Source organism: Mytilus edulis, chromosome 9, assembly GCF_963676685.1.
Source record: "Mytilus edulis chromosome 9, xbMytEdul2.2, whole genome shotgun sequence".
Taxonomy (NCBI): Eukaryota; Metazoa; Mollusca; class Bivalvia; order Mytilida; family Mytilidae; genus Mytilus; species Mytilus edulis.
The window spans coordinates 82,557,736-82,579,913 of record NC_092352.1 but is presented as its reverse complement, the minus strand read 5'-3'; the positions used below and the strand labels follow the sequence as shown (position 1 = coordinate 82,579,913).

Sequence of the window (22,178 nt, the reverse complement as noted above, 5' to 3'; positions counted from 1 at the left end):
CAATGTATCAATCCAACAATACCAAATATCAACATCGAAATCTGTACAAATTTAACTCTTTGTGATAAAATAACTTCAAGGATTGAGATAACAATATGAACAATATACTTTTATAATACTCACAATACATATGTTTAGATCCAGATATAGTGATATATCAGGAACGAATGGAGTTTTTTTTATCATAATACAAAAATGTGTGTTTTGCTGCAGGATCCCCATTATTGTCACATAATGTCTGTTTTTGATTTTTTCGATTTTTGTCATACAAGTGGGGGTTTTACTAGCTGTATTATTTTTTAAGTGCAATTGATATAACAAATGAATTTAATTTTCAAATAAGCATTTACAATTGTTAATTTCCTATAGACAAGGGCAACATAAGAACTATTTTGTTAACAATTAAGATATCAAATGATAGATTTTCTCACGAAATAGTAATGCTTCAAATCACTTCACAAACTAAACCTGTTTTCATTGATTTTATCTATGTATGATTTTTTTTTAAATTGCAGACTATTCGTGTCCAGATCACACAGTTAAATGCAGAGATAATATACAGTGTATTTCTAAACGGGATTTATGTGATCAATATAACACTTGCAATGATGGATCTGACGATGAAGAATTGTGCAAAGGTATATACATATATGAAAAGGTCATATAGGTTGCACTTTGTAAATACAGCTGTTTCTCAAAACACGCCTCTTTGGGGGAGTAATTGAATATTCATAGAAAATTCATTTTGTTTACATACTGGTTCCCAGTTATGCTCTCTGTGTTCCATATCGCATAGACTGAACTTGGGAATGTTACCAGTAAATAAACACGTGCATATTGTTTACATTGAAATCTGTGGTAACCTTTCATTCGAGGTAGGGGTAGTTAAGAAAATTAGTGTAAGTTTAAACTCTGAGAAGTTCAGGGCATATAAACGTTGAAAATATGCCGCACAGCCCTATATTTTGACCTTTGAAAAAAATTGTGGTGCATATGAACTTTCAATTCTAGGATAAGATTTTTTTCAAAACTTCATAGTAAAAGTGGTACAGTTTTAGCCGTAAAAGGAGTTCCTATGAGAAATTGCATTGTCAATATTTACAGAAATGCAACCTATATAGGGTGAAAAAAGGGAACATTCAGAATTTAACCAAATTTGTTTTATTTCACAGATTTTAAAGAAATTAACTCAAATAAGAAGTTTTATAAATATTTAATGAAGATTGATAGAATCCTGGGCCTTAAATATAATGACTCAGCATAAATTCACAGTTTACAGTATGCATAGTTTACTTAAAGTCCTGGATACAAAATTAAATCATAATATTTGCATATTTGTAAGTTAAATTGTTAAGAAGTGCTTATATTTACTCTTCGCAGTCATTGAAACTCATAGATCCTTCCTGAATATTATTTATGGGGTATTTGTGTCCTTTCGATAACCCAAAAGTAAGCCGCAACACCTAAATCTGCTTTTTTGTCACCACGGCATAATAAATACAAGCTAGTAAAACAAAAATATCTCAAGAAAACTTACAATAGTGTGTTCTATCCTGAATCTGTACTAAATATTCCAAATTGCTAGAAACAGCAGAATTATTTAGGAAATTTGAGGCCCCAGGGGCAAGAAACATAGAAAATTGCCCACCCCATGGGTCATAAAACAAATAATTTAACTTGTAAATGCTATGATTTTATGATTTTAAAGTTCTTGATATAGAAAACAATAACTATGCTTGGAAGTTATGCAAAAATCAAATGTTAACAGTCATCTCTACAACATTTTAAGTGAATTTATATCTCAGACTGGTATCTGCATACATACAACTATTGCAAATATGGCTTTGTTTGAACACTTCTAGTATATATAGTAGCTAAATTGTGTCAGATATATGGTTAAAGATGATACTGTTGTGACAAGAATTCTAAATTGACCATTTGAGGCAGAAAATGTGTTCTTTAATTGACAAATAGGCATACAGTAAGATGTGGACTGGAGATAGAGGCTGGATTGGATATTTTATATAATCTTGAATGTTGTAATGATTGACTGCTAAACATTACATTTATGATATTCTGATATGCTTTCAATATGTTATCAAAACAGTTTTTAACAGGTTCTAGGCATTTTTTATCAGAAAATATGCAAATAGGGTAAGCTGGCAATAATTAAAGTCTTGTTTTCAAATTCTTTAAAAAATTGAAACAGGGGAGGGGGTATAAAATGTATAGTAAAGAAAAACTTAGAGTATACACAGTGATTTCTTTAAGACTTTAATTCTGATAAATGAGTATTAATGTGGGAAAAAATGATTTTAGAGAGTTTTCTATTTGAATAAATGTCTGTATAGGTTGCACTTTGTAAATACAGCTGTTTCTCAAAACACGCCTCTTTTGGGGAGTAATTGAATATTCATAGAAAATTCATTTTGTTTACATACTGGTTCCCAGTTATGCTCTCTGTGTTCCATATCGCATAGACTGAACTTGGGAATGTTACCAGTAAATAAACACGTGCATATTGTTTACATTGAAATCTGTGGTAACCTTTCATTCGAGGTAGGGGTAGTTAAGAAAATTAGTGTAAGTTTAAACTCTGAGAAGTTCAGGGCATATAAACGTTGAAAATATGCCGCACAGCCCTATATTTTGACCTTTGAAAAAAATTGTGGTGCATATGAACTTTCAATTCTAGGATAAGATTTTTTTCAAAACTTCATAGTAAAAGTGGTACAGTTTTAGCCGTAAAAGGAGTTCCTATGAGAAATTGCATTGTCAATATTTACAGAAATGCAACCTATAGGGTATTTGCATCGACATCAAGGTAAAATCACAAAATACTTAACTCCGATAATTATTCATAAACGAAAGTCCCTTATCAAATGGCAAAATTAAGAGCTCAAACTCATCAAATACATGGATAACAACTATCATATGTCTTATTTGGTACAGACATTTTCTTATTTAGAAAATGATGGATGAAATCTGAGTTTACAGCTAGCTGAACCTCTCAAAAAGACTTTTATCAACACAACTTCTAAAGTACATGAAATAATTGGATGAAAGTTACTTAAAATCAGCTCGTGATTGTTGTCTCATAAGTCATACAGTTGAACGCTTTCAAGTAATGCAATTTAACTGCAATACCCTTTCCCTGTTCACGAATTCGACCTTCCGAATTAGACTAATTACCGGATTTGTAATAAAATAAGCACCACGACGGGTGTCACGTTTAAAGTAGGATCTACTTACCCTTCCGGAACACCTGAAACCACACCAAGCTTTTGGTGGGGTTCGTGTTGCTTAGTCCTTAGTTTTCTATGTTGTGTCTTTTGTACTATTATTTGTCTTTTTGTCTTTTTATTCATAGCCATGTCGTTGTCGTTGTCATTTTATTTTATATCTTATAAGTTTGACTTTCCCTCTGGTATCTTTTGTCCCTCTTTTAATTATGTTAACACGAAACTCAGCTACTGTCCCGATTATATATACAAAAAAAAAAAAAAAAAAAAACACAAAAAAACACAAACAAAATACTAAATTCCAAACCAGCATATTTGAGTATAAATAAAAATGACGCTTTATCCATTGTATTCCTTCAAAGTGCTTTTCTGTTTTCACCTTCGTCAGGAACAGCTACTCCAAAGACTTTAAAGCCAAATTAAAAGAGACTAATCGAAGGTACAGCAAATAGGATATGGTTAAAGCCAAATCCGACGGAGTTAAAACCTTTGTTTCTTTATAGTTGGTAAATAAATGTAGAGAGAGCAAACACAATTTAATTGTACTTTGCAGTTTCTCCTTGTCCACAAGACCAGACCAAATGTGGCAATGGTCTGCAGTGTGTCGACACGAGAAGCTTTTGCAATGGCGAGGAGGACTGTTCAGACGGTTCTGATGAAGATGAGGAAATGTGTAAAGGTTAGTTGGAAAAAATAACAGGTTTTTTTCCATATCATAAGAATATTTTAAAATCAACTGTCAATAAGAAAAATATAACTTGAAACAAACGTTATGTTTAATATATAATCGACGAAAGGGTTTACTGATATTGGCTGCTCTATGGTCGGGTTGTTGTTTCTTTGGCACATTCCCCATTTCCATTCTCAATTTTATGATATATGTGTTTGTCGGGGATTAAAAATCGCATTTATCTAGGTAGTTTATACGATTGAAATAAAATTGATAATTATGAAAAACATAATCTTTTCCCAACCCATGTCAGATACACATTCAGTATCATACATATTTTCTTTCTTTTATTATCTCGGATTATTAATTATAGTTGTTTAACATGTTTAAGTGGATTTTGTTTTGTTTTGCATTGTCATGTTTTATCTTTGGTTAACTAATGGTCGTAAATGATCCTTTGCTCTCGTTCATTTTTTATACTAAAAATACAAAAATACCGAACTCCAAGGAAAATCGAAAACGGAAATTTCTATAACAAATTGTAAAATAATATGCCCGAACACATGAAAAGAATAAACAAAAATTGTCATATTCCTTACTTGGTACAGGCCATTGTCTTTTGTAGAAAATGGTAGGTAAAACCTAGTTTTATAGTTAATCAAAACTCTCAATGAAAGTCGAATCCAATTCTAATAAATTGACAACAATTTTTAATCTAATGTATTGCTTCTCCTTTTATGACTTGACAATTTTTTGTTTAATTTACTCTGACCTACAAAATATTCATTTGAATACTGGACATCATGAATTAACAATGAACTTGCTGTTGATACCTTCGATATTTCTTTTTATATTAAGGGGGCTCTCTGGTATAGATAGATGTTTTTAAAATAGGATTTCATTATTTCATTTTTTTTCTTCTATAAATGAACTTGATCATATACTTAATAGGAAAAAAAACGATTGAAAAAAATGGACCTACCGTTCATTTATGCTCACAATCTGCCTTCGAAAAAAGCATGCAATTTTGTTAAGTTTTGTTTTTGTTGAACTAATAGGAGAAATATAAGTAATATCAAAATCAAAAACAACTAAACTACATAAAACGCTTAAATTTTACAAGAGTTTAGTTTAGGTACAGGTTATTTGAAAATAATGATAAAAATTATATATATATATAGATCACCGATAATTTAAAAAAAAAGATATTTCAATGTTAATGCAAAAAGACAATTTTACACCAAAGGAAGACAGTTTGGACCTTTGTCAATGATATTTACATTTTTGAATTCATCTGGAACCAAAACGAATCGATTGTTTTCATTGATTTTTGTAAGATATCATAAAGTAAGAATTAATATAGTAATAATTAAAATATATATAATGAAAAAAAAATGTCATACCGTGTCCAGTCGTGTTCAGATTTTAATAATTTGGACAAAAAACGAGTGAAACTTTCCAAGTGTTTATCAGGGGATGCTCCCCTTTTAAGAATAAAATAAAAATTAGAAAGAAGACGGTTTATAATAACTGAAAAGTCTACCACGTCCACTTAATCATGTTAATTAAATATAAAAATAATCAATTTTAATTCTTCCTTCTTCCTATTTTTTATATTATAAGCCCAAAGTCATACTGCTGCACAAATCGCTGTGAATTGAGTTAAAAATCAACAGATTCAGTGCCGAAATAATATGTATTTAAACAGTAAGATCACAAAAATCGTGGATGGAAATTCAAATTTTAATTAAAATTTGTAAAAAAAAATAATTTGATCACGACAACAATCAGATAGTGTTCAGGAAGCGTCGATATTTAACCGTTTTCAAGCGAATATGTCCCGATAATCCCGTTCTGATTCCGCTTCTAATCCGATTCGTATTTTTCGCCAGGTAAAATTCGACCGAGTTTGTCACGACTGCGTCCCGACTCTACCGAATGTAATCCGACAGAGATCAGACAGTGACCAGACAGTGAACCGACGCTGACGGAAGTTATCCGTTCGAAAACTGTCGGCATATTCGGGATGATCAGGTACTGTCGGAACGTAATTCTATGAAGGTCCGCTCTATTGCATTGCAAACGGCTTTGTCTGGTTTCAGTCGTATTGTATTCTGTAATTGTCGGGACTCTGACGTAGGTATCATTGACGAATTTCGTTTTAATAACGGGACTGTTTTGGAAGGGTTTCGGCAAAAAACGGTTCAAAATCGACAAGATCTGGATGCATTCTGGACTCAATCGGCAGAAAAACAGCTATGAAAAATTACTCCAGATCATTCCCGTTCCACAGGACACCGTCCAGAATACACAAAACATCGTTCGGAATTTGATCCGATACAGCAGAATCTGACACGACATAGCCACGATTGTAATCCAACTAGACATAATTGGCTGAGTTGCCCCGGATATTACGGGACGCATCTAACTGTCGGGGTGCTTTGTCGAACTTTTCGGACCCTTCCCGACCCGTAGGAATCTGTTACGAACTAAAACAACTGCGTTCAGACAATGATAGGACATTCCAGATAATTGAGGATACTAATCCGACTTTTTCACTTTTCGTGTCGTATTGCTGTCTGATCTCAAACGGGAGCAATAATCGGCAATGTGTGAACCCCGCATAAACGATTTAACGATACCGTACCTTCCTTTATTTTTATTGTATTCATGTCGGTAAAACATCGTTTTGGCGAAATTTTTTTATACTAAATCGTAGACATGATAGATTGGACACTACAGTACAATATAAGCTGAGCTGGAAATTGCAATTGGTGAGTAGATATGAATAATATGTTAAAATATGTCTTAGAATAATCATGGATCCAAGTTTTCGAACTTCAAAGGAAAAATGTGCATACATGTATGAATCGACGTTCTTTATCACCACATTCGTGCATAGTATCCTGTTCAAAGGCTAAGTTAGAATGTATGTGGGCTTGTTCCGGGACTATTTTACTAGTATAATGGACCCAACCTTGTAAAATCATTGTTCCTGTGATTGGAACCCACTTGTTGGAACCCCCTTTTTTTTGAAGATCAATTACTTTGAAAGGGTACACATAGACGTTTATATACAATAGTTCAAGAAAAATACAAAAAACATTTTTGTAGAAATAAGCGTTGTTTTATTCAAAGAAAATAATAAGAAAATTGAATTGTGACTTTTTGTCCTGTGACTTTCTGTCCTACATTCTTTGAATCTGCCCTTTTAAATGGTTGGACCCACCCCTATTCATTAACTTACTGTTAAACCCTAACATGTTGGGCATTCAGAAGGTTTTGATTGAGCTGGATTGTCTATTACAAGACATAACCCTACATATTGTTCATGTTGATAGTCCAAATAATTATGACGTCTTGGAAGGCTGTTTTAAATATTTGCTTTGATATCTTCCTGCGTTGTAAGGCATCAAAGAAAAAAAAATATAATAACCTTTCAAGATTACTTAATTATTTGTACTAACATATTGTATATTAATGTATTGATAACTATCACATCCTAAATTTGCATGAAATATTTGCCACTGGATTTTTTTATAACCAATAACCAACTAATCTTCACATGTACATATATGTATAGCCGCTGGTGTGTGATGTACAATAATTACTATCATTAAGTAGAATTTGACAAAATTTAAGTTGAATATTACTACAACATGTACAAACATGACAAATCAAATAGTTACATATATAAAATATGGTAAAAATAATTAATTTAATGACTTATTTTAATTTGGTCCTTGCTCAAGATTGCATTTTCAATATGTTTTTCAAATAATTACTGAGTCATGGAAACCAGGATAAGAAAACATGAATATATTTTATAGTATTAAAGCATTGAAAATGAATATTTATTAGATGGTAACGGTTTCATCATGTAACTAAATAAGGATTCATTTTGAACAAGTGTTATGGAGGTTGCATCTTTTCTCAAAATGAAATAAAAATATCTGTAAGTATTATAGCATGTTAAAGTTGAGTAATAACACTCTGCACATGGCACGCAGATGTGTCTCATATTATCAATCCAAAGAACTTTTAAACAAATCAGTGTGGCCTATTTATTTTCATGTGAACTATATATGTCAGTTTTTATATAAAGTTTGACTGTGAGCATGATAAGTCAAAAGTCATCTTTGCCCTTTTACATTGTTTTACTTGTTTTTGGTCTTGGGCTGCTGTTTCTCTATTTTATTTATAAATTTATATTTTATATACACCTGTTTAACACTCAGTATGTGGGGAAAACAAATATAAAAATCTTTCTGTAAGGCAAGCATATCTTTTAGGTAAACGGACAGAAAGTCACAGGACTGATGAAGTTCACAAATTTGATAAGACAAAAAGTCAAAGGGCAGAACGTCCTTTCTCAATTTTACACATGATTTGTTGACAATTGTTTGAATATACGAGAGAAAGATCTTGAAATATTTTTGTAACAAATAATTAAAGCAAAATTTAATCATGCAAAAGATATATTTCTTGGCAGAATGAAGCCATTTTAGTATCAAATAACTTTGACATTTTGTTTTCATAACAATTATTTTATCATTATTGATATTTTTGAATAAATTTTGATTACAAAGTTGATTCACATAAATATAGTTCAAGAAATGAAAAAAATATTCTTTTAAATAAGTGTTTTCATGTTCAAAGAAAAATAGTCTCGCTACTTTTTCTTGTAGATAAATACAAGTTAATAAATATAATATTAGATGAGTTTCAGTGCTTTATTCTTAATGTATATATATTTTTTGTAGATAAGATTACACATTGGTTTGAGCATAATTCCCAGCCAGATTATGATGCGACATATATTATGTATATATAGGAAATATATAGGGTCACTAAGTTACTCTCATACGGTACCTCATTTGTACCTGTAGCTGTAAATTGAGAAACGGTGAATTCATTCATAGTTTTGTGTTACTTATTGCGTAATAACGTAAATAGGGCTAACAGCATTATGCCATGATGTTGACGGGATTTTCTGATTGGACAAAAAGGAAATTGTGAATTGAATAAATAGCAAACTTACAATTCATAAGAAAGACTACATTTCTTGATGACAGTGCATACCTTTGATAATTATTCATTTGAAACAAGTTAATAACAATTTGGAATAAAGAGAATTCATAGTTTTCTTGGAATTATAGTAGTGCATCATATCTTAATTCTATTATTATCTTGGATAGTTATTCATTTAGAACAGAAAATCAGAATAATAAAAATTCATAGTTTCAATGAATACAAGTCAATGTCAATACTAGATGTGCATCATCATGATCATATCTTTGATAATTATTCATTTAAAATAAGAATTTGGATACAATAAGAATTTCTATGTTGGCATTGCTATTGTTGGCTACATGTACCACCAGGGAGTGTTGAACCTCCTTAACTTTCCATGGGGGTCTGTCACGGTCTGTCACTATAAGATAGTGTCACATGCATGATGATGGAAGTTTTTAACAACCTTGACAAGCTTTACATCCCTAAAATGGTTGTTGGTTAAAGTCAAATGACAGCTTGCTGTACTTTTAATAGTCTGAATGTATTTAAATGTATTTTGTTAATCTTCTAAATTACTGTCCATTCTGAAACTGGCCTTTTACACTAGTAGTCGAACACATTAAACAATACATGTACTTCAAAGTATCGTCTTATTGTCTCTCCTTACACGAAAGTCATGAAAGTTGGTTGTATGCAAAAACTAGGTATTACAATCTGGGGGTGATTATGCAAGCTATTTTTATAAAGCTTTACATTTTAAAAGCTAAAAGAGCTGAATGTTTCTTATCTTGTTTTCAGATACTAGTAGCTAATATGTTATGATGTGTCAGTCTGTCATTATATGTCCATTGCACCTGACCTCATTGTCATGGTTCAATGACTGCATGAAAAAAAATACTGTTATTTAATCAGTGAAACGCTGTCTTATACTGTACGTTTTATATATGTAATTGGATACATTGTTAGCTCAACTGGCCCGAAGGGCCAAGTGAGCTTTTCTCATCACTTGACGTCCGTCGTCTGTCGTCCGTCGTCGTCGTCGTTAACTTTTTACATTTTGAACTTATTCTAGAGACCACTAATGGAATAAAACCAAACATGGCATGAATGTTCCTTATGAGATGCTGACCAAGTGTTGTTACTTTGTAGCCGATCCATCATCCAAGATGGCCGCCAGCGGGGGACTTAGTTTAACATAGGACCCTATGGGAAATGCATACAAATGACATCTTTTAGGGAACCACTGAATGGAATGAAACCAAACATAGCATGAAAGTTCCTTATGAGATGTGGATCAAGTGTTGTTACTTTGTCTCCGATCGATCATCCAAGATGGCTGCCAGCGGGGGATTAGTTTAACATAGCACTCTTTGGGAAATGCATACAAAAGTCTTCTTCTAGAGAACCACGGAATTGAATGAAATCCAACATAGGATGAATAGTCCTTTCTTTATGAGGTGCTTGTTATTACTTGGTAGCCAAATTTTATTTATTTTTATATGATTTTAAAAGCCCAAGTAGAGTCAGGTGAACGATACAGGCTCTCGAGAGCCTCTAGTTTGTGTATATGAGTATCTTACAAGGTCTACTTGTCTATCAGGTTTGGTTGACCTGACCTTGACTTTATTTCATGGATAAGTGATCAGGTCATTTCAATTTAATACAATGTTAACATGGTTAGGTTTGTTTCTCAGATACTTCGCTATAAAATGGAGACAGGAAATGGGGAATGAGTCAAAAAGACAACAACCCGACTGAAGAGCAGACAGCAGCAGAAGGTCATCAATGCTATCAGCCACATTGTACATGAATAGGATCACTATTTTTGGCATATGGAATGAATATAAGGTGTACATGTTTGACATTTTTGATTGGCTGGTGTCATTCTGACAATGATACCATTTTCATGGTTTTTATGTTGAGTCATTTTCTCTGTTCCTTTAAACGGTTAACCATAAATGTGGGGTATGGAAGAGCTGTAAAGTGTTCATTATCCGTCATGTCTGTTTTGCATGGTTATTTTGACTGGACTTCATTCTAATGAATTATTGATAATGTAAAGTTTATGTGATACTTATAGACAACTAAAATCTTCTCATTACAGAATTTCATTAAAAAGAATCATGAATAAGGCCACATTTAAAAGAATGTCTGCTTCCAATCCCCAAGGTCTACCCTTGTAAACAGACAAGGAAGGCAGGTTAATTATATTTTTTTTACTGGCTGGCATAGCATGGTCAAATGAATGGTTTGACTTGTCCAGTCAGCGCATCTTTTGAGTTGTTTGTGCTCAATTTGAATGTATTTATTGAGATAATCAATCCTTTTGCCTTCAACACTTTTCAAAAATAGAAAAGATTATTTTTGGGAAAGACAAATAATTTCGATTATTTATGGAAAATAATTTTTTGACCAGGGGGCTTATTTTTGACCCGGGTTGGGGGAGCGGAAACAAACATAATTTTTATTTTGGCCTAAGGAGATATGGTATGAATTTGGATGAGACGACTATCAACCAGAAACCATGTGGACCAAGTGATTAACTTGTTAGTCACTATATAAAAGGTCACTGCACATATCAACAATGACCAAAAACTAAAACTTCATAATGAGCGCCCTATAAAAGGCTCAGCCTGTAATGATGCATCTAACACAGTTAATGTAAAAAATTTAGACAAGAAACCAAACAGTAATGATAATTTGATTTGTACTAGTATACACGAGCTACAAACAAACAAATATATGATAAACAGCAACCAACAAAACAAACTACAGACATTGAAAAAATAGTCTGTGTCAGGGTTGTTCACTGACCATTCTAGCATAAAAGAAAAATATTGAAAAAAAAAAAACATATATACATGTATACATACAAAAAAAAATAAGAACCAAAATATCATGTATGACTATCAACAAAATTTAATCATTATTATATAAGTCATTTTGTCAGTGCTTAATTGTTTTACCGCATGCTGAATAATATACCAAAACGTTTTGCTGAAAAATATTAATGCCTTCTCAAATCTAACTTGAACTGCACTAATATTAGAATAGTAGAATATATATGTATAAATGAATGTATTACAGGGAGGTTGAATTACCTTCATTTATTTATTCATCATCCACACACGAAATTGTTTCAGAAAAAAATACATCTCTGTATATATAGTACATTAACCTCACTTATCATGCTTATAGGTTTAGATATATGTGATTTATTTTGTGAGACAAGAACTTGCAGTAATCCGATGTTCAGTACTTCATTACTTTGATATTATTTTATGAGAATGTTACTGTCCAAAATGGTAAAATTTCTAGTGAGTGTACATTGTAGTGAGTCAAATTTGTGTAAGATTTCATAAAAAAAACGTGCATCCAAATCAGTTCTGCTGGTATTATTGTTTCCATCACTGATTGGACATGAATTTAATCATAATAACCTTTTGCAGGATTTATGTGACTATTTTCAGGTAAAATTTATCAGGTTTTCTATTGGTTACGTAATATCTCAAAATCCGGCAATCATTTATATGACAAAAGGAGGAAAGATTGATGCGCCTCTCTTTTTGTTCAGTTTAATACCAAAGTTCGTAATTATATTTTCTGACAATGCACATGTATATGTTGTTCCAATTGAGTGACTATTTTGATAACCATTTTTATTTAAGGCCTCGATTTTCACCCTTCATTCTTAAGTACGTTTGAATTTCTACATAGATCACACTTAAAAAAGTTCTGTGTTAAACGTCAAACAATCCACAAAAAAAAAAATACATCTAGAGTACACATATAGATCTTTCGTCTGGCAGCACGTATAAAGTAAAACCACAGTATTCGTTAATTATATAAAAGTACAAAATAAATGGAGAAAATACTCTTTTTATTTAGACAAAACAGAGAGAAAACAAAACGGTGTGTAGAAAATACCGCCAATGACTTCTTAGTGCACTAAGGACACACACACGATGTTTTAAGATCACAAAGAACATGGATATAAGAGGATATGAGTAAATACCTCATATCTATAAAGTTTGGTATCAATAGATATTGTAATTTTGAAGTTAAATGATTTTTTAATCAACGCGAGCCACTGGGCACGTGACCAACGGCTTATTGCAAATTCCCAAATTATCATGTTCAATCAACCTTATCCAAAAACAATTGTCTTTTGATCATTACTAATTGATTAATTGATGGTTGTTGTTGATTAAACATAACGGTTAAGCATGGTATAATTTCAAGTTTATGAAAAAAAAAAATAAAAAACGAGTTCTGTGTTTACTTTGCCTTTGTTTCATTTTGTTTCTTAGGAAATTGCTATGTAAGCTTCTTTTTTTAATTAAAGAAGCCATTTTTGAGATACAAATTGAGAAAAAAATGCTTTTGAGATTTTTCTTTTTTCATTTACAACAGTAGAGTTTAAATACTATCATTATACCTTAAAAGACATATAAGAGTATGTGGCGTCCGTGGGGTCTTCAAAATCAGATTACAGAAGTAATATAGAAAAACTCCAAGTGGTTAATACTATATTACGTTTTGAAAAGAGAATATAAATCATAACTGTCTTCTATGAACGATAACTTAATAACTGATGTCAATGTTTTTTTTTAACAATTCATCTTTATTTCAACAATTGAAGATGAATACCATTTTATATTACAATGTAATAAGCATAGTGATGTAAGAAATATAATTCACAATGTGGGAGAACTAAATAATTTAGTTAACTTAATCATATGACTCTAAAGTCCGTTCTGCCATTAGAGACACTAAAGAACTGGACAAATGTGGAAATATAAGATTTTAAGGTTTGGAAATAAATGAAATTTGGGTCACAAATGGTATGTCTACTTGTATTTGAAATATTTTATAAATATGTATAATGCTCATATACATAACTATTAAAGGTTGTTTCACTTCGCTTAGTTATAGCATTTGACAAATAATTTCGTATTCCTATTTTCGGCATCAAATAAAATTTATAATGGAATAAATATATTTTATAAAGACTAAGAAATGAAAAACAAATTATATACAACAAAAATAAGCGAAATGGGATGTGGTATGGCTGTCAATGAAACACCTATCCACAAAAGTTGAGATTGAAGCAGATGTAAGAAATAAATAGGTCATATTTACAGTCTAAAAATGTGTATAGAGCCTAAACATCAAGCTATACATATGTATACTAGCAATGAAATTGTAAAAAAGTTCGAATCCTAATCTTTGCACCAAACAGAGATAGTTTGGAGTTTTTTCAATGATATTTACATTTTTGAATTCATCTGGAACCAAAACGAATCGATTGTTTTCATTGATTTTTGTAATATATCATAATGTAAGAATTAATATTGTAATAATTAAAATATATATAATAAAATAAATGCATTTTTTTTCTGAAATATTTGTACCCTCAAGTCGCCTTTGGTGTTACTTTTAACTGCATTTAAGTTAACGTGTATCAAAAATCAATGCAAAAGATTGATGCTTTATAATTACCCTCGATTTCAATGTTATGCAGATTGAAAAAATAAATATCTATAACTATGATAATGTTGAGGATATAAAAGTATGTTAAACACTAATAAATACGCTTCCACTTTTGAAAAAAAAAAAAATAAGCATGATTTTGCGTTCCCAAAGGAAATAAAAAACGGAAAAAACAATATTGAGGGATCAACTGCCAACCATTTAAAAAAAAAAGGGTGAGAAGGCGAACCATTTTAGATAGTACAAGCAACTGCTAATATAAATCTATAATTGCGATAAAACAAAAAGTAAACTTAATACTTTGTTTCAACTAGGAAGGAAAAAGTGTTCATTAGAATTAAATATAAACGAAAACGTTCTTGATTCTGGTAAAAATCCTGTTCTTGTTTATCGCGTTTTAAGTTTATTGGTGTGTAATTGTGTGTCGAAAGAATCATGGATTTAAATTTCGACTTACAGCTTATTGTGTTATTTGGATTTTGCTAATTATTGATGGCTATTATTTTACAATCATGTCTTTTTATCTTTAATTATCGAACAATATCTACTACAACTGTAACAACATGTTTTAAAACCATATATTAATGTAATATTTTACAGATGTTTCATTTATTTTTACATTTAGCATTCATATGCCCTGATTGGCTCAGGAAATGTGCTGATGGACAACAATGTGTCAATAAATACGATAGTTTCTGTAATGGACTTGTACAATGTAACGATAAGTCAGACGAAGATCCAGACTTTTGTCGAGGTACTTTAAGGAAGCTGGGTTGTCATGTTTTGGATTTTTTGTCAGATTTTCGAAATTCTCTGGTTTTAGCCTTGAAAAAATTGCCCGTTGACCCCCCATTTTTCTTTTTGTAAATCTTTTACATGTATAATAATAAGCAATCTGAAACAAGTCTTATAAAATTTTGATTATTTTTTAATAGTTTTTGAGAACTTAAACTTGTCACTGATAAAGCTATGCAAAGTCAAGAGAGAATATTTTCCCGCCAAAACTTCAATGGCGTATATCTCGAAAATAAACACGGTGACCTATATATTTTTTTGCTCTTTGGATTCCTTTATTAATCCCCTATCGATGTAATATAGTGTTTTGAAAAGTTATTTTTTTTAAACTTAGAAGCGAACTCCCTTAAGGATGTATTCTTCTGACGTTTCAGTCTCATTCAGTCTCATTGAAATCTCGTTCTGAAATTATTTCCAAAACATGCAATACAAGTGGAAAATAGCAATGAATTTGATAATTTTCATAATCAAACTTAACTCTGTGAAAGAATTGTGTATTTCCAATAAGTAGTTTTTGAGTAATGAAATTTTCAAATTTTATTACTTAGCAAGTCAGTCTTTTCAGCCGAAATTTTGAAAAAATTGGCTGAGGGGTACAAAAAATGATTTTATCAGAAACATGAACATCCCATATAACTTTTTCTTTTCAAATTTCTAGATATGCATTTTTTCAATCATTTATATCAAAGGAGTTCTATTAATATGCATTTTGTTCTTTAAACAGAGAAAAATCACAAATTGACGAAATTGACAACATGATAAATTTGACACGAAAAAACATCAAAATATGATAAAAAATTTCTTATATTAACACCTACCTATAGTTTTTTTTAGTTGAATTTATTCAGATTGGTCCACTTCATCTTTATTGAGAGTATGAACAAAAGTTTAATAGTAGAAGTGTGATTTTTTATCATGATAATAGCCCTAAAAATGGGTAAAAATTGATGAAAAATGGGAAAATTATCAACATTGGGTACTTTCAATGGGCCCTAGCAAAAAACGAAGCGCACCACCAGATGATTTTTTCTTCACCATCAACGGACTGCTTTATCGTTATTTAAGTGTTATCTACATATAAGGGTAATAATAGATTCTGCTGAAATTCAGATAATCAGAATGAAATAAAAGTGAAAATATGTCTTTTCAAATTTTATATGAAGATTAAATTTTTGTTGGAGTTTTAATTTTGTGGATATATTCTTTTTTCGAAATAAACCAATTGAAATCTCTCACGAAAGTTTCTGCTTTTTCAGTATACATAACACGAATTATTTAAACGATAACATAATGTTCATTTGATAGAGTCTAGGTTGTTATAATAAGATTCTCGTTAATGTATTGTCATAATCGTGTGCAGACATATTAAAACTGTTTCCTATGATTCCAGTCAAGGATGATGAATTTTGCAATTCTACTGTGTATACCGTCAATAGGCAACATCGCAAAAATGAATTAAGGGTTCCTAAATAATACATCAAATTAGTTTTGAAGGAAATTATCAAAGTAAAGTCTGTCGACCATTTATCTGAACTTTAAATATTGTTTTGCAGCAAGAGGATGTAATTATGGCTATATGAAATGTCATGATGGCATACAATGTATTCATGAATTAGACCTATGTGACAGACACATACATTGCAATGACAAATCTGACGAAGACGAAGATATGTGTAAAGGTGAAGTACTCGCATTTCAGTTTTGTTTTTTAAGCATTTAGTCGTTTTAATGAAGGATTGTAGTCGGAGGTTTATATGTTTGGTTTTTTTTTTGATAAAATATAGGCATATTGATAGTGACGATCATGAAATGTGCAAAAGTCGATTATGGGTTTACTTGCATAGCAATATTTAAGCATTTAGATAAACTGTTTTCAAAAATAAAATTATGAATACGCTCAAGGTATTCATTGGACTATTCCATTTGTGCCTAAAATTAACACACACGTATATCCGCAATGATCTTCAACTCAAATTATCTGAAACCAATAATAAGGTATTCTAGAAACACGTATTATTGAAACGTTTATGTGATGTTTATCTCCTTATAAAATAAAGTTTAGGTTGGTTTTGTTTATTGTTCATGTCGTGTATGTGCAGACATATTAAAATTATAAAAAAAAGATGTGGTATAATTGCCAATGAGACAACTCTCCACAAGAGACCAAACATGAAACAGAAATTAACAACTATTGGAAACTGTACGGCCTTCAACAATGAACAAAGCCCATACCACATTGTCAGCTATAAAAGACACCGAAAAGACAATGTAAAACATTTCAGACAAGAAAACTAACGGCCTTAATCATGTAGAAATAATGCATTAATTTTTTTACCTGTTTTCTGTAAAAAAATATGATTTTGTCATCTTCCTACTTTATGTATTGTCAACAGACGAGTCCGCTAAATGAAATAAGGGTTTGATAAGTATATCGACAATTTACTTTATGTAAACATGCATAATATTGTTCTGCAGCAAGGGAATGTAAAAGCAGCAAAGTGAAATGTGATGATGGCATACAATGTATCTATGAATCACAACTCTGTAACGTAAACATAGATTGTGTTGATAAGTCTGATGAGGATGAAGATATGTGTACAGGTAAAATATCGAAGTGTCTGTTTTGTTTTGTGTCCATTTAGCCTTTTCGGTGGAATAAAGATAGTTGGATGATTATATTTAGTGATTTGTTAGAAAACAATTAAATACAATGTTGGTATGTCAAAATCGTATTTCAATGTTGTCGTTAATGCAAGAGTCTAAAGAAAAACATATAGAACAAAACTTTAACATAACTTCTTCCACATGCATTTAATATTTAAGTTATATTAAGATTTTAATACAAAATATCTGAATAGTGTTTCCTACGTTCAGACAAATTCATTAGAACTAAAGAAAATCGGTTCCAAAATAAGTACATGTACATGTTTTCGAATAATCTCATTGTAATCAGATACTGATGATTAATCATTTTATTCTATTATATATTATATGTTATATGAATATGATTAGATTTTACCTGCATTGATAAGCAACATAAGTGTGCTGACGGGTTACAATGTATTGCTGAACACCGTTTGTGTGACGGATATGAACATTGTACAGACAGATCAGATGAAGATCCCGACTTTTGCAGAGGTATTATCTTAAGAGATTTTAACACTGTGACATATTTAATGGAATTTTTTTTTTATGTTACCATTAACTTTACCCGATGCGTTTTATTTCGAGTTGTACATCATTCAAGGGGTCGATTGTTTTTTTATTATAACGGTAATTGCTTCTAAACCAACTAAGATACAATTACACGTCATATAATGTATGCAAAGTCCTTATAAATGGTCCTGAGTAGTCTTAACTCTAATTTGTTCCATGATTGGTATTAGTACAAATTGTAAATATACTTTTTTGAAATTTGTTGTAATGTTGTCAAAATATGTCCCCCATGACAAAATCCTCAGAGTCAAACGTAATGAATGCCTAGTACATTTAATCTAAACAATATTTTAATGCTTTTGATGTACTTCAGAACTCTCTATTTGACTTATGATATGTAAAATAAAGCATATATAAAAAAGAAGAATTTGTATAATTGCCAATGTGACAACTCTTCGCAAGAGACCTTAATGACAGATACATTAACAACTAAAAGTCAATCTACTGCCTTCAACTATTAGCAAAGCCCACACCGCATGATAATATATAACAGGTTACGAAATGACAAATGTTAAACAATTCAAACGAGAAAACTAACGGACCAATTTAAAAAAAGAATAGAACACATTTAACAATATTAATTGTAATCAACACATATCAAATTTCTGTGTAAGTACATGTATAGCGTAGATGAATTAAACAAAAATCATAAATGAACCATAACGGATGTAAGGAGACGGATATGAGAGCCATTGAGACAACTGTCCATCTATGTCACAATTCTTTAAAGTAAACCAGTATAGGTCAAAGTACGGTCTTGAACACAGCGCCTTGGCTCACACCGAATAGCAAGCTATTAAGGGCCCAAACAAATCTAGTGTAAAAGCATTCAAACAGGAAAATGAACGGTCTGATATCAACAACGAGAGAAAAAAAAACACGTATGAACCACATCAACTTCTGAACATCATATTCCTGATTTAGGACAGGTGCAAACAACTGCAGCGGGTTTTGACGTTTTAATGGTTATAACTTTTTACTATTTCATATTCATCACTTAATTTGGCTATTTGGGAATCTGCTCAATTAAGATAAAGAAAAATGCCTCCATGCCTTATCCAAGACCCTCCAAGGTACTGAAAAGAAGCAAAGTATAGACCCCTTGCTTGGCATCACACACATCCAATTATGGTTCCAAATACATGCATGAGACTACCAGGAATCCTATGAGAATATCAGAAAGCTTATTATAATAATGTATAATATTGATGTACAGTTCTAAAGATGCATATCAAATGTACATTTGTTAAGCTGTATACAAACTGTACATCCGTAAAGCTATATTTAAACTGTCCTTCTGTTACGCTGTATGTAAACTGTACATGTTTAAAACTGTATATAAACTGCAACTCTGTAAATGAATTGAAGGGTCTTGAAATGTCACATCAGATTAGTTTTGAAGAACTCTACGATTATAAGTCTTTCGACCATTAACTTTATGTAAGCAGGCATAACTTTGTTTTGCAGCATGGGAATGTGAAAGCGGCAAAGTGAAATGTGATGATGGCATGCAATGCATTTATAAATCAAAAATATGCGACAGATACACAGAATGTAACGACAAATCGGATGAGGACGAAGATGTGTGTAAAGGTGATTTGCTTTTGTTTTACAAACATTTAGCGGTTCTGATTGAACGGCGATAATTGTACTGAATCTGGCTGAGCTCATCATTAACTCAGTTAAAACAACAAATTATAAATTTGATTTGATTAAAAGTTTCGGCCAGAAACAAAACTTAAAAAAGAAAAATTTAAACGACATTGCCAGTATAAATTATTTAAATACCAGTAAAGTAGATTCTATAGTTTATAGGTATAGGAAGATGTGGTATGATTGCCAATGAGACAACTCTCCTTCCAAATAACAATTCATAAAAGTAAACAATTGATTAAAGGCCAAGGTACGATCTTCAACACTGAGTACAAAAAAATGATGTTTGAATCAAAATATGCCAAAAATACACCTAAAAGATGAATAAATGTGAGCATCTAGATTCTCAAAGATCTGGAAAAAATCTCTTAAGTTATACATGCCTTGACGTAAAACAAAACCTCATTGTTTTCAGTCATTTAAAAATTCAATGACTAATACATGATCGGAAAATGATATTATCAAAGTTATGACCTGTCAATGCATAGTACTGCCCCTAATACAGTTGCTACCTTTAAAGACAAAACATTCAGCAGCAGTTTAATCGGACCTGTGATTTTTAAGCTAATATACAAATGTAAGTTCTGTACACAAATAAATTAGCAGTGCTGTTCAAATATTACTCGCATTAATCGGTTCGCAAAATATACTTTCTGATTTAACTTCCGCAAAATGAGAATTGGCTATATTGAAGGAAATAAGATTTCTTCTCGACCTGTATTTTTGACCCGAAAATCATTATTGCTATGATGCTTCTGTTGTTCATTATGTAATTCAGGAGATATGTGTGGTAATGAACACTACTTTTATTAAACATTGAATATGAAGGGTTTCATTTAAGTATTTAACATGTTTAATTTTTGTTTTTGTTTAAGAAGGGTTGATTCTAAGTGTTCATGTTTGTAACGTAAATAATTGTAATACTTAATTCGTTCTTACTTATAAATTTGATTAGTTTATAATTTTATGAGGAAGAGAAACTGATAATGTGTTGTATTGTGAAGACATTATACGTCAATTGCAGCTAGAATTTGTGAACCCGGCAAGACAAAGTGTGCTGACAATCATCAATGTATAAATTTAGATAATGTTTGTAATGGTCTTACGGACTGTTATGATGAGTCTGATGAAGATCCAGTGGCATGTAAAGGTAATTGTAACTAATTACTTACTGCTTATGTTCATTTGTACAGATATATTAAAGCAATTTTAATATTTGAAACCACTATGAATATCCACCTGTTTCTGACTTTAAAATCAACAAAAATTTTAAATAATCAATCTTGATTTGTGTTAAATTAAAACCGTTTGTATAATAAGATTAACAAAGATGAATAGAGTTGTGAACTAACTGCCAATAAGACAACCCTCCCTCAAAGCTGAAATGAATATCAGCAACTACAAACAACCGTACGGCCATCCATCATGAGAAACCCTTTAAGTTTAATTGTTTATAAAAGGCCCCGACATGAAAGAAATTAAAAAATTCTATTTGAGAAAGCAAACGGTCTAATTCATAACAAAACAATTTACGACAAACAAATGTGACTGACATGAATCTAAGACAACCACAGAACTGACTTTAGATAGGCACGTACTAAATGTTGCAGAGTTAATATAAATAGTAAGATCTGACTTGACTGCCAATGAGATAACTCTCCATTCAAGTCCGGGCCCGGTTAAAAAATCCCCGTAAAATTTAGGATGTGCTATTCCGTCGAAATAGGTTTTCTACCCGCAGCACACGAGATCTCTGTGTCTATGAAATTGTTTAGTAAAAATTTAAAGTTATTGAAGAAAACGAAATCCATGACTTAAAAATTTACTAGTGATACATTGATTTCGCTAGTTGAATTCTAAAATTATGAATTTAATTGCATATAAAGATCATAACCCCGGAATGAGTTTATTTATCTTCAACTTCAGGATTTTCTTTTGCCTTTTTAACTGTTTTGATATGATGGTCTTGTTTTTTTTTGTAAACGAAGCACTCGTCTGGCGTACGCAATTATACGCTTTGTATCTTTGATGAGTTTCGGATATATAATTTATGTATGACGGCCACATATATGGTATGATTCTGATAAAGATGT

General features: G+C 31.2%; 1 protein-coding gene across 1 annotated transcript in view; it reads left to right on the top strand.

Moving 5' to 3' along the window:
• The window catches only part of LOC139489187 (low-density lipoprotein receptor-related protein 2-like), a 50,177-nt gene that overhangs the window by 9,908 nt on the left and 18,091 nt on the right, over positions 1-22,178 (top strand). Inside the window, exons 7-14 of the mRNA XM_071275370.1 lie at positions 516-638; positions 3,796-3,921; positions 15,047-15,175; positions 16,770-16,895; positions 17,692-17,817; positions 18,229-18,354; positions 19,900-20,025; positions 21,110-21,235. Of these exons, the coding sequence (XP_071131471.1) occupies positions 516-638; positions 3,796-3,921; positions 15,047-15,175; positions 16,770-16,895; positions 17,692-17,817; positions 18,229-18,354; positions 19,900-20,025; positions 21,110-21,235 (1,008 nt within the window). The remainder of the gene's footprint in view (positions 1-515; positions 639-3,795; positions 3,922-15,046; positions 15,176-16,769; positions 16,896-17,691; positions 17,818-18,228; positions 18,355-19,899; positions 20,026-21,109; positions 21,236-22,178) is intronic.